Below are 13,178 nucleotides of genomic sequence, written 5' to 3'. Positions count from 1 at the left end.
TGAAACATAAGTTAACAGTCAATTAGTCAAATGAAAGCCTACAATTAGGTTAGTACAAAAATACCATCAGCGAAGTAATAAGTAAAAGTATATATAATAACTCTCGAACTTCAAATCCTTCAACATATTCACCCGTATCTAATAGTTAGGTTTTTATTAGTATAGGAAGATTTAAGGAGGCTACAGAATTTAAAGAGGTTAAATCATGGACTTAGCCAAACAATCAGTGAAAGTTAGGGGGCCTTGGACGGCCGTTTTGTTTTAGTGTAGGACTCTTCAACAACCCACATCCACGAACCCTCATCCGGAAACCAAACCTAGAACCTTTGATCTCCCACTTAAACTCGTAATCTCTAGACCTCAAGACGGGAATCCACTGATGTTAATATCCTATTTCAATCAATTTCTGTCCAGCGCTTCCACGTTTAGCTAAGAAGAGTTCGTGATTTAAACTATGACGGTTAGATGTTCAATTTAGCTAACAATTACGTAATAAAGGATTTATATATGTAATTATAAAATTAATAATGAGGTTAAAGTATTCGGTAAGAAATTCATTATTGATGATAACACTTTGAACGTTTATTTCTACGATTAATAATAATGGAATTAGATAAGAATAAAGACGCAAATATTAAAATCATTCAAGAACATGAAAGTAATTGAAAGTTTTAGAATGTCCAAGAGAGAGATAGTAATAATTACTTAATTTTGTGTGATCCATGACGATGACCATAGAAGACAGATTATGTAGATCAACTTTTTTACGTACAAAGATAAGGCTTTTGAATGTGGATTACCATGGATTTGGTATTGTGTGAAAGATAAACCCGTAAACTATATGGTAGATTCGATAGAATACAGTGGATAATTTTAAAATGTCGATCCATCCAGCAGTGGATGCGCACTGCCACTGAGGAGTCCTACAATAGGGCGAAACGGCCTTCCAGTGCTTCCAGGTTTTCCATGGTGATTCAACTTCAATTGACTCATGATCTCAAATATATAAAATTACTAAAATCTCCACAAGACCCCCCTTTTGATGTTTTGTATCCATTAAGTGAGAAAGAGAGAATAGAACTCTTTATCACCGTTAACTGTCGTTTGTTTGATTAGTCACTTTATCTATAGCGTTTTAATGAAACAAGTAAGGTATGATGACCAGGTAATTCATGAAATCTTGAATTTTACCCTGAAATATTAAAAAAACTCTCTCTCTGATTACTAACTGTTGATATAGTCATTTCAAAAAAGAAATTCGCGATAACTGAATTACTTAGAAAAGTTACTGTAGGATCTTTTTGTCAATTCCTCCACAAGCATTTTCTATTCCAGTGTCAAGTTAAAAAAACAAATTCCCCCTGTTATAACGTGTGCGCTCGTAATATATATGAACGTGCAATTGGAGAGGAGTGGATTTATTGATCGGACGCGAATGATGATTGAAATCGTATGAGCAGTCTTGGGTGCTGTTCGGTCCTTATTACCCCGTCGCCAGTTGTTATAACGTGTGCGCTCGTAATATATATGAACGTGCAATTGGAGAGGAGTGGATTTATTGATCGGACGCGAATGATGATTGAAATCGTACGAGCAGTCTTGGGTGCTATTCGGTCCTTCCTATCTGCCTAGCCCAGCCCGTTAAGTCCAGAACACAAATAACAGCCTCGGCAATATGAATCATTATTTACAAACATACTGGATTTTTATACAAGCCGAAGTAATCAATAAACTGATTCTAACTCAAGAATCGTATGATAATAAATCAAGATCAAAATAAAGCTAATGATAAGAGAAACACGAATATGAATAGTTTAGTTACGTAACAATTGTACAATAGGAAATAGGCATAATACATTGGTCGATAAATAGTCCTTAGAGTTACCATTTATAATTCACCAGGGGATATAACACCCCCTGTATTGTTCTCCAGAATTTTTAAACCAAAAACTCGTAGCAAAGATGGATAGTGGCTAACAGTGGAATCCAGGGCGCGCGTTTCGCCCTATCTACTATCCATCTTTCCTTACAATATTTGTGAATTTAGGCTATTTTGAGGCAATACGCACAGTATGCACATATGCCAATTAGAGACTGACCAGTTGCAGTTCTAAACATCAATGGGAAGATTCAAACAAACAATACTAAGTGAATCCAACAACTCGTAGGTTTGTAAATATTACATATACTTAACTGTGCTTATCAGAATTTACAATTTGTTCACGAACAGATCATAAATAACAGAACAGGCATAGTAATATGAAAATTAATCAGTGCTGATAATTCCGATACAGTAAAACATATAATATACAATTCAGACGACAACTATAAGTAAGCGAATATAGAACACGATGGTAATCTAGGTGTTTAATTTAAGACATGATTTTCCTTCTAGTCGGAGCTCGTCAACTGGATGGATCTGCATCCCACAGCTGATATTCATATTTGGACCTGAATCCTATATCTTTCTCTTTGAACAGTTGAAACGTTTTCGACTGAGATACAGAGTCCACATTTTCACTAGTTTGCTTAATGGGTATGATGTTTACATATTTATTAGTACGGAAGTACCTTAAATGAGGTACTTCCCTCCGAAGAGTCTCAAATAGAACGAAAAGTGTATCCTAAATTATACTGCTCCCCACAATTCGCCCCATATAAATAACTTGTTGCAAGATGGTTATATCAAGTCAATCATTACAGAATGTGTATATGTTAACAAAGTCCAATCTATATTTAGTCAAGAGGTTTCATCAACAGGATAATTCGCATATATACTGACAATGATATGATCATTGTTATAATGACAAAAATATTGTTAAAAATTGGGACTTCTGGAACTGTGTTTTCTACTTATTATGAAATTGGATTACTATAACTATATATTCCGTCTACCATAAGCTTTCGCTTAACTCATTAACTATTATGATGCTACCTATTATTACTATTTTATTGTTAAACGCCCATTCCCAGCTTGCCCTTTACACAGCCCCTCTTGACTTGTTTGTGAATAACTAAGATTTTCTATTTTTTTATTATGTGCTTATGGTCTAGTATGTTTACATTTAAACCAACACGTCCTTTTAATACAATATGATAGAAACGTGCTGCTGATTTCTCTCTGAACTCAAAGGAAAAGATAGGGAACAGCTTATGGTAAGCGAATCAACAGGAGCTCAGCTTGTATAGGTTCAAGATTAACTGTACTGCCAAGAAGTGTAATTCATCATGACTTAGACGCCAGTCTATAAATGGAATAGTAGAACCCAGACAGAAATTCGAGTCAAAATTATATTTTCATAGTTGAAATCATGAGTCAATTGAAGCTAGACCACCATGGAAAACCTGGAAGCACTGGAGGGCCGTTTCGTCCTATTATGGGACTCCCCAGCAGTGCACATCCACGATCCCGCACTCGCGAAATTCGAACCCAGAACCTACCAGTCTCGCGCCAGATCACTTAACCGATAGACCACTGAGCTAGCCGACATCCAACGGTGTTAATGTCTAACTTCGAACAATCCACGATGATTATATTTGGTGGATTCGATCGGTAATAGTAAGCCATAACAATTCCACTTTTGTTCATCCTAGTTGTTGCCATTATTTTTTATTACTATTAATGTTATTAGTAATAGCAGTAGTGATAGTAATATTAGTAATAGTATTGCCTTTTCTTTTCACTTATTTTTAGAATTTGAACACAATAGAATCATTTGATAATGATTACTTTTTATATAGTTTACAAACAGCTGTATTCAATGGTTTTGTTCCATCAAATCCATTAAATCAACAATATACATATCATGATTATTATAGAATGCCAGGTCGTCAGACAATACCAACTACAACTGCAATAACATCAATACTTCATGAAAAGTTCAACCAATCATCATTTGGTGAAGATTTAAGTTTAGGCAACAATCAATCAACAACACCATCAACTGGATATTATGCATCGAATAGAAGTTCTAGAGTATTTTCACCTGAGTACAATATTAATAGTAATGATAACAGTAATCGTTTTAAATTTCCCCCACCTGGTCCACCAGTTGCTGGTTGGGTTAACCAATTTATTATCAGAACAAACACGCTTGAAAATTCATTGCCTTCATTATCTAATGTGAATACAAAAACATCATCATCGTCACCAGTGACAAACATAATATCGTTGAATGAAAGGCGAACACATCAGTTACAACAACAACAACAGCAACAGAAAAACACTTCTTTCTCTTCATCATTACATAATACACCTTCAAATCATTCACCAATCACAGCGATTGATATTATTAGTTTATCGAGTTCTATTACTATACCAAGTAGATCTATTTCATCTGTACCACCATCTCCACAACACATTCCAATTGATTTTATTCATTCTTCTCGTCCATTGGGTTTAACGTCGTCAAGTGTAATTCCAAGAAGAAATTATTCAGTTACAAAATATCCTAAACATGAATTACCAATAATAGGAAAGAAAACAATCCCTATTGAAAGTGATAAGTTGCCAATATTAACTAAACTTGGTAAATAAATTAATTGATTCATATTTCATTGTTAATTATCTTTTTTATATAATTATAACTGAATCTTTCCGAATTATAATACATGATCTCAAAGAAAATTGAGCTTATTAACTGATCTACTCACTTGATCTTTTTTACTTGTATCTTCAAGCGATATCGAGGTAGTCCACATAGGATACACATATGCCAACAAAAGACTGATTAATTGCAGTCCAAAATAACAATGAGAAGATACAAGTAAACAACAATAAGTGAATATAACTTCACTCCATTTCACTAGCAGGTGGCTATCAGGACTCAGAAGCTGAGTGGATAACGCAATGGTGTTTCAAGCAAACGGTACTGGGTTCGAGTCCCAGAGTGAACATCAACTCTGAGATACAGGTACATCCAACTGATGAGTCCCGAATAAGACGGAACGTGCGTCCTGAATTCCACTGCTAGCCATTATCCATCTTTGATGAATATCTAATCAAACAAAATTTAGATTTATGATAAAATATTTAACAAGGAAGAATGTAGTATGTTACAGTTTATCTCATCCTCTTATTATTTATGTAAACAATCTGTTCTCATTGAGATTTACATTTGCTTGTTAATCTTCACTAAAGCATATTATCACAAATAATAAACTTATGACTATTTCATAGACAGGTAACTATGAAAGTTGAATAGAATAAAATAGTTATCAAACTCCAGGTTCATATTCCTACTTCAAATGTATCAATCTGTATCTGTGTTTGACCGGTTGTCACTTTTTGTTTACCTATAGCGTAAAAGGATTATTCTTTCAGAGGTAATCGGGAAAAAAATTCAGTTAGTTGTGGTCCTGATGAACTAAAGTTTGGACCTCAGTGTCAAATATACTCCTCCTGGAGAACGTTTTGTAATCATTTTAATGTGCGATAAGGCTTTGCTGCTGGAGACAGAAACTCTATAGAGCATCGTGATACGTACAATCCTTAATGGAGGTGGCCATTTTTTCTAACGCTTTTCTTCTGTTATGGGAAGGCAGAATCGCTGCAGATGCTGGCTCTTTCAATGAAACACCTTAATGCTTTTATATCTCTATATAGTCGACAACATAACCTCTCTATTGAACCTTAAGTTGCTAATTATCATGGTAGTATCTAAAAATAACTTGAGTTCAAACCAACAGACTAGGTTAATGACTAGATCATTACGATTTCTTAGTATCTAAAAAGAGCATATCAGAATGATAACTTAGGCCGTTCTTACGCTGTATGACTTCTCTGATAGCATACTCATATTGAGAATGAGACAAAATGCACCTGCTGAATCCAATCGTTAGCTACAAACCATTTCTTTTATGGATTGGTGAAGAAGGTTTGTAGCTCAGGTGGGTGATTTTGATGCAGGTTTGTTCTGTGATCTGGATGGTTTGATCGTGGAGCTTTCATCGTCCCGAAGTTTGTGCTGATGATGTCGTTCAGAAGGACGATGAAAGCTCCACGACTAAACCATCCAGCTCAAAGAACAAACCTACATCATTTCTTTTATAAAGATCTTCAACAAATATTCGTTTCTCCAATAAGATAAGATATATATATTCATTATTCTTTCCATTTCGTTTTCATAGACTTTTCAGAATTCCCAAATGATTCATTTATGATTTTAAAAAATAATTTAATAAAACCTGATAGTAATGTATTGTTGGATAATTCAAAAGATAATAATCATACTACTGATAAAGAGAATAATATTACTCAACAATTTCTTGGTTCATTAAATTCATCTGAAACTCAACATAGTGATAGTGGTTATAATGATTCACCAATTATTCCTGATCAAAAATTATTTATATTATCTTCATCATCTTCTGTAATTCATTCAATTGATTTTCAATCACCAACAAATTTATCACCATCATTTCAACATGATGTACCGATGAATTTATTAAATGATCCTATAAATAATTCACCTGAAAGTATTTCAGTCACTTCGACTGTAACAACTATATCAACAATAAATTCAATCTTTTCTGATACTGTTGAAATGATCAATCAATATCCAAATGTAGTTAATAGTAGCAATAATAATAATAATAATAAAGGTAATCAATATGTTTATTGTAAATTAGAACTTCCTTTATCTGACACACAGTCTATACCTGTATCGTTGTCTCCAGGAGCAGCGACACTACCATTATCATCAAAAAGATCATCGACTAGTTCACGAAGTACTGAACCAAGTTCTGCAAATAGTACTACTGTTATATTACGTGAAAATTTAGGTGAGTGAATTTAATGAAAAGAATATTTGAATATCTAAAATATTAACAGTTGAATTCTGTCAAGTATTATATATTATTTATTGATAGGATGAATTGGTGAGCGGCCTATGCTTCTCCATGAGGGGTAACAGGCGTAAATGAGTAAGTAAAAACGATGAATCGATATTAGTAAGATAATCATCATCAGGTAACACTGAATATCTGTTTCGTCCTTGTATAGAACTCCTCCGTCTCTCGTGATGTGTATCAACTAAAATTTTTTGTCTATTTCTTTTTACTTCATCAGTAGTACTCATTCAAAATCAACTTAAACACTTTACTTATAATTCTCAATTCTCACTGTAAGTGCTAAACATTTAGACTACAAGCCCAAGATCTAATAGTTTACATTCCTAATTTTAATGGATTCACGAATCTCTTCTGTCATTATCTATAGTCATCGGAAAAATTTATCTAACTCTTGACATGGCTGAACTCCATTGGTTACAGCTTTTCACTAAAAATCTTGAAATGCTCTTTTAAACTAAGTCATTAGTGACCACTTAATTATTATCAGTATCATGTAATTGTATAGAATGTTGAATTTTACTAACACCATAAATCAACCTGAGTAAAACACACAAAAAAGTTGAATATTTACCTGAGTTTTGAACTAAGTTTGAAAAAACGACTACTGTTATATTACTTGAAAAATGTAAGCAAATTTACGTTGTTATTTAAACGTTTAAATATAAATAAAAATAGACACTTGTCGATGGCCACGCAATATAGTGGATTAGTTGAATTTAGACAATAATACCATGGGTTGCCAGTCCAATCGTCTGGAGGTTAAATTCGTGAGCAATACCCATGGTCGTGAGTCTGAGTCCAGGATGTGAAATCATGGATGCGCACTGCTGCTGAGTTCTGTACTGGAGCGAAACGGCCGTCCATTGCTTCCAAGTTACTCATGGGGTCCAATACTGATGTCAAAGAAAGATATATCAGAACTGACATTGGCTACTAGCCTGAGCAATATGTAACAACATCTCAAGTCAATGAGTTGAAGAGGTTCTGGGACTACAATCAGAGAAATCATGATCAGACGATAGGTGCCAGTTTCACACAGCTTTCTTTCGCACTCAGGCGCTTTATCACAAAGTGACCACCTCTCCGCTTTTCCCACTCACTCTCAGCATCGCCAAATAATGTACGATGTAGAAGTCACTGGTTGACATCTGTAACACTATTTGAAGCCACGTAAACCGGCTTTTCAAGATGGTGACATTAATTGGGTTATTGTCGCAGTGTCTTAAGACCACATTTTATAACCTGATGTTGCCACTGAATGTGTATAATTCTTCGAAAATAACGGTGATTTAACAGAGAATTGGTTAACATCCTCAATTTTTGGTGGTCAAAATTCACAAGCACAGGTGAAAACTGCTTTCACTGATTTTTTGTAGACCCTATCTATTACATCCAGACTTACATTATAACGGTATATAAAACGTTAAAATGTGCTGATTAAATGACTCTGTACGTGAATTTGTTAGCCAATATACGTTCCTCTGGGAAGGTGGAAAGTTAGTTGACCGGAACAATTTTAAAAAGTGATGAGAGAAATAGCCGATTTCTAAGCACTCCATAAAACTTCATTCATGTCGATTCGCTTGGTATCCTATGACGTAAAGATTAGCGTTTTAAGAAATAATTTTTCAAAAATTTACTCAATTTGATCGTTTGAGAAATTTAAGTAGAATAAGAACAAGGATGTGTGTACAATCTAATAAAGGTCCTGGATTCGATTCCTATCTGCGAGGTCATGAATACTCACTTTTCATGAGTTCCATACCATTACGAAACGACCGCTGGGTGCTTTCATGTTTTCATTATTGGTTTACTATTGGTTGGGTCGTGATTCCGATGAAATCCATCAATCTCCGCAATCCAATACTGACAATAAATTCACTTTGTCTTAAGGCATCTTCTTAGATCCAAATCTCCTAAAGTTAAAATTACGTACTATTGTACTACCCATCTTACTCCCAGAAACTTGAAAACGAGAACTATTCTAGTTCTAATGATCACAAGTAACAAATGTTCTAGATGAAAATTTATTGAGATATCTAGACATGCATATCATCACTCTTGATGTTTCAACAACAAAATCAGGAATCGGACGAAGCATATGAGAACACAAATACGTCAACTAAGGATTTATTTGTCACTCAATAAAAGTCAACATGATTAACCGAATACACTAAGTTTTATACGAATCATATCGATTAACAGTCAGATTTGTATACATTAACTTGGTAGTACTTAACATCAAGTAGTGAATAATTTACTGAATAAACATAGATATACAATATTACAAAATTACATTGGTTGGGGTCTGTGTGACTACTGTAACCAATTGTAGGAGACTCTAGGTGATATGGCTCAGAATCGATCACAATGGCGCAGGTGTATACACTCTTTATTTTCCCTTAAACCTTAAGATTAAAATTGCTTCACATATGTCTTCCTTCCTGTACTATGTCCTTATATATTACCACCACTAAATTAACTACTTCTATGAGTTCGGTGTTCATCTTGTTGTGCTAACGAGGCATGGCAACTTGGACCGATGCATATATGTGCCTGGTCCTATGTTGTAGCTGACTGACTGACTGACATTGAAATTATGAACTTATCTTTGTTAGATCACCATTGAAAATCTGTAATCACTGAATTCTTCCACCCTAGTTAGGAACTTCTCAGAAGTTCACATTAGTTGTACCGAGAACCTTAGGTTTTACATACATAATCTTAGTCTCCAGACCACTGATTTAACATCTAACAATGTTAATCTCTAACATCAATTAATTAAAATGATGAATATTAAATATTTGTATCATATATCACCTCACAGCATATTACGTGTAATTCTTGTCAATAATGTCATTTCTATGGTAATTGTCAATGCCAATCTATGAATAAATGTAACATTTAATACATGACAGATATACATATTACACCAATGTCGTCAATACATAAATACTTTTAAATTTAAATGACATATTACTAAATTCTACAAATTAAATGACATTGATAATAGAAGAAATTGTTTAACTGCTAAGTGATTGAATAATTATATAAATGAATAAATGCTGAACTGTGATGTAGGCTACTTATATCTACATAAGTAGTATATAGTGATAGTCAGGCGTAGAATGTATTTTTGGCAGAAGATCGGTAAGGAAAGAACAGGAATGAAGCGCAATTAGTATGAAAATGCATAAACAATGAAATTAGAGACGAAAGACTGATATTTACAGAAGGAACAGTGAAGATTGAGACAATTGATTGTTTTGGTGTATGCTACTTATGTCTGTCACCATAAGTAGTATATAAAACCAATCAAAAGTGAAATGCCTTACAACAAAATGTTGTGAAGATCGAACTGAATAGAACAGAAATGTAAACAGAGAGTAACTATAATAACAACGGGAATGAAGGAATGATGAAGTTTGTAATAGACAATTGATAGAAGATGTGTAAACGAAGTATAGAGTGTGTGGTTTTCATATTTTATGTAGACACTATAATTTTGAGTTAAACATAATCAGTCTAGGAAAATCTCTTTTAACTTGTAAATAATTCGGTTTTCTATGACAAAAAATAGTGATTACCAAAGTTTTTTATTCAACTGAATAGAAAATGACACAGATAAAAGTGTTGAAATTGATTTGTTCGTTCTCAATTCTAAATGACTAGGAGTTAAATCACTAAATAAGTATTTGTAAGCTTCATTTATGTATTTAATGACATGATAAACGTTTGTTATATGTGTTATAAATAAATGGTTATGAATGACATTTTATTGACTGGATACGGGGTTAGTGTATCTACGCTGTTGAAGAGCCCCATACTAAGAAGAATAGATTGTATTTGTAGTCTAGCTAAAATCAGTTCGCAATTTAATGATGTCATATTTGTCTAGTTTCCCGGTGCTGACCTAATTCTATTGATCAAGTCGCAATATGACTACTAGTTTACGTGACTCGATGGTGAGTACACTTTGTTTAGAGGTTGGATAGTAAGAGGTAGTACAAAGGAAACCCTGTTTGACTTAGATGTCGTGTTACTTTCCACTCGTCACAACAAAGCATGTAGCCTTGAGAGAACTGCTGATACTTTGTGGATTCGAGTTCACATCATCTAGTTTTATAGCCTGAAATTTCGCAACTGAGCTTCTTAACGCTGGACTTACTTCCTGTAGGACATGTATTCTTAATGAGTCACTACTCAGTGATCTAAAAGCATTAGGGAATACGTTTTTCCAATGACACCGTTTGGATTATGACTCAATTACAAACTGAATAGAATAGAAGGTGAAGATTTTTAAAGACAGTACAATACGATAGTATCAGATTTATGATAGATAGGACCTGGTTTGCAAAATCAACCACATTAATCCAACATTGACTAAAGACATTAAGAATGCTATTATTTGTCTAAACAGAATATAATCTGACCAATGAGAATCTATCGATGGTATGAAATAAAATTTTCTAAACTATATGATGACATGTTGCCTGAAAATAGTTTGAAATTATCTAACTACTAATTATTTTTATTTACATACTTCTTGATGACATCGTGTATTGGATGAAAGCTCTATAGATTTTTCGTATTTTAGATCTGAAGGGGTTTTGTGGAGATTTTTCATAGTTGAAAGCGTTAGTCTATTGAAGGTAGACCACCATGGAAAACCTGGAAGCACTGGACGGCCATTTCGTCCTGTTATGGGACTCCTCAGCAGTGCGCATCGACGAACCCGCCTCACGAGATTCGAACCCAGAACCTACCAGTCTCTCGCCAGATCACTTGACCGATAGACCACTGAGTTGGCCGGCATCCAACGGTGTTAATTTCTAACTTCAATGTCTTACTTTGTATTTTGCCCACTCATACTTTATTTATTTGGCCTCTTATTAAAAATCACAGATAGTTTCATAGAAAATGAATCAATCAATGTTTATACATTAAGTGTATTTAGACCAGTCTTTTGCGTGTGCGTAAAATGACCTGGAATTATTTTAAGATTGTAAATTAGTCACCAAATTCTATACTACAATTTCGATAAATCTGATTTATGATTATCATGATTTACATCATGGTCTGATTTTAGTTAGACAACAAGTAAGAACCAAGAATCACTGAAAAGTTGTTTTAGCATAGTATAGAACTCTTTAACAGTCAAAACCCACGAAACAACAAGGATATAAACTTTAGGCATTCAGGTTTTTCGACGGGCACTTTAATGACACAATGGTCAAAGAATAGGCACTAACTGAGGTCGTTAGTGTACACTGCTATAAAGCTGAAAACCAGGAATAAAAAGCTGTCCAATGCTTCACAGTTTTCATTGATCGTCATGCTGAGATCAATCCACGACGTGAACTATACGATCCAACCATCTCAATAACATGGTATAATCGGAATGAAAAATGTCCGATCACATAATGTAGTGCGGGAATAACGAAGTTTAATCCCAAGTAATTTCCATTTTATTTTATTCGTTGGTTGTTAAAAGTAAGTGGAAAGAGATACAAACTATCAATAAATTAACGACCTAATTTTTCTCTATACATTTTACAGATATAAATCGAAAGTTATCCTATCCAACTATGAATAAATTCAATAATACTAATCGTAGTCAAACTATATTTCGTTCACCAAGTGATCCAGATATATTTTTCTCATTTTGTGAAGAACCAATAATAAATAAATCAACATTTACACAATCATTTACTTCTTCACATTTACCTAATGATGATCATCCTCATCATCAACATTATCATCATCATCATCATCATCATTCTGGTATCCCATTATCCCGTACAAATTTTACATCAAATAATATGATGAAATTAATGATGATGAGTAGTACATTATCGGATTCATTTAAATATCATTTAACAAGACAAAAATCAGAAAGTCAATTACTTACAGATCGTCATGATTCATCATTTGATGAAATTTCATGGGATTTACAACCAACTCCTTTATATTAAATAACTAAAATAATAATAATTAATTGAACTTCCTTATTGTTCAATGCATTCAATATTCTATTTGAATTGACTACATTGAACATTCTCATTATCATGATCTTAAAGGAACCTGTATTTATCATCTAAGAAGAAAAAGGATCATGCATATATGGATATTGCAGTAAAGAAACATAATAGCGATTATGTATAGTTATCTCTTTGATAATAGAAAGGTAGAAAGAGAAGGCATTGCATTGTCATCATTGTGATATATACCTAGATATATATATATGAATATTTTCTCTCTACATTCATTCTTTCATTATGTAAGTAATTTGTTTGTTTCAAGTTGTTTATTTATGTTGTTATTAT

General features: G+C 33.5%; 1 protein-coding gene across 1 annotated transcript in view; it reads left to right on the top strand.

Moving 5' to 3' along the window:
• Smp_082360 (putative protein tyrosine kinase) overlaps window positions 1–12,827 on the top strand; it is a gene marked incomplete at its 3' end in the record, with an annotated part of 33,076 nt that extends 20,249 nt beyond the window's left edge. Inside the window, exons 3-5 of the mRNA XM_018798746.1 lie at window positions 3,695–4,506; window positions 6,194–6,783; window positions 12,412–12,827. Of these exons, the coding sequence (XP_018653657.1) occupies window positions 3,695–4,506; window positions 6,194–6,783; window positions 12,412–12,827 (1,818 nt within the window). The remainder of the gene's footprint in view (window positions 1–3,694; window positions 4,507–6,193; window positions 6,784–12,411) is intronic.
• Window positions 12,828–13,178: the final 351 nt, after the last annotated feature.

The sequence above is a fragment of the Schistosoma mansoni genome, chromosome 7, assembly GCF_000237925.1.
Source record: "Schistosoma mansoni strain Puerto Rico chromosome 7, complete genome".
NCBI classification, from domain to species: Eukaryota; Metazoa; Platyhelminthes; class Trematoda; order Strigeidida; family Schistosomatidae; genus Schistosoma; species Schistosoma mansoni.
Note: the sequence above shows the minus strand (reverse complement) of the source record. Positions and strands in the feature narration are given on the sequence as shown.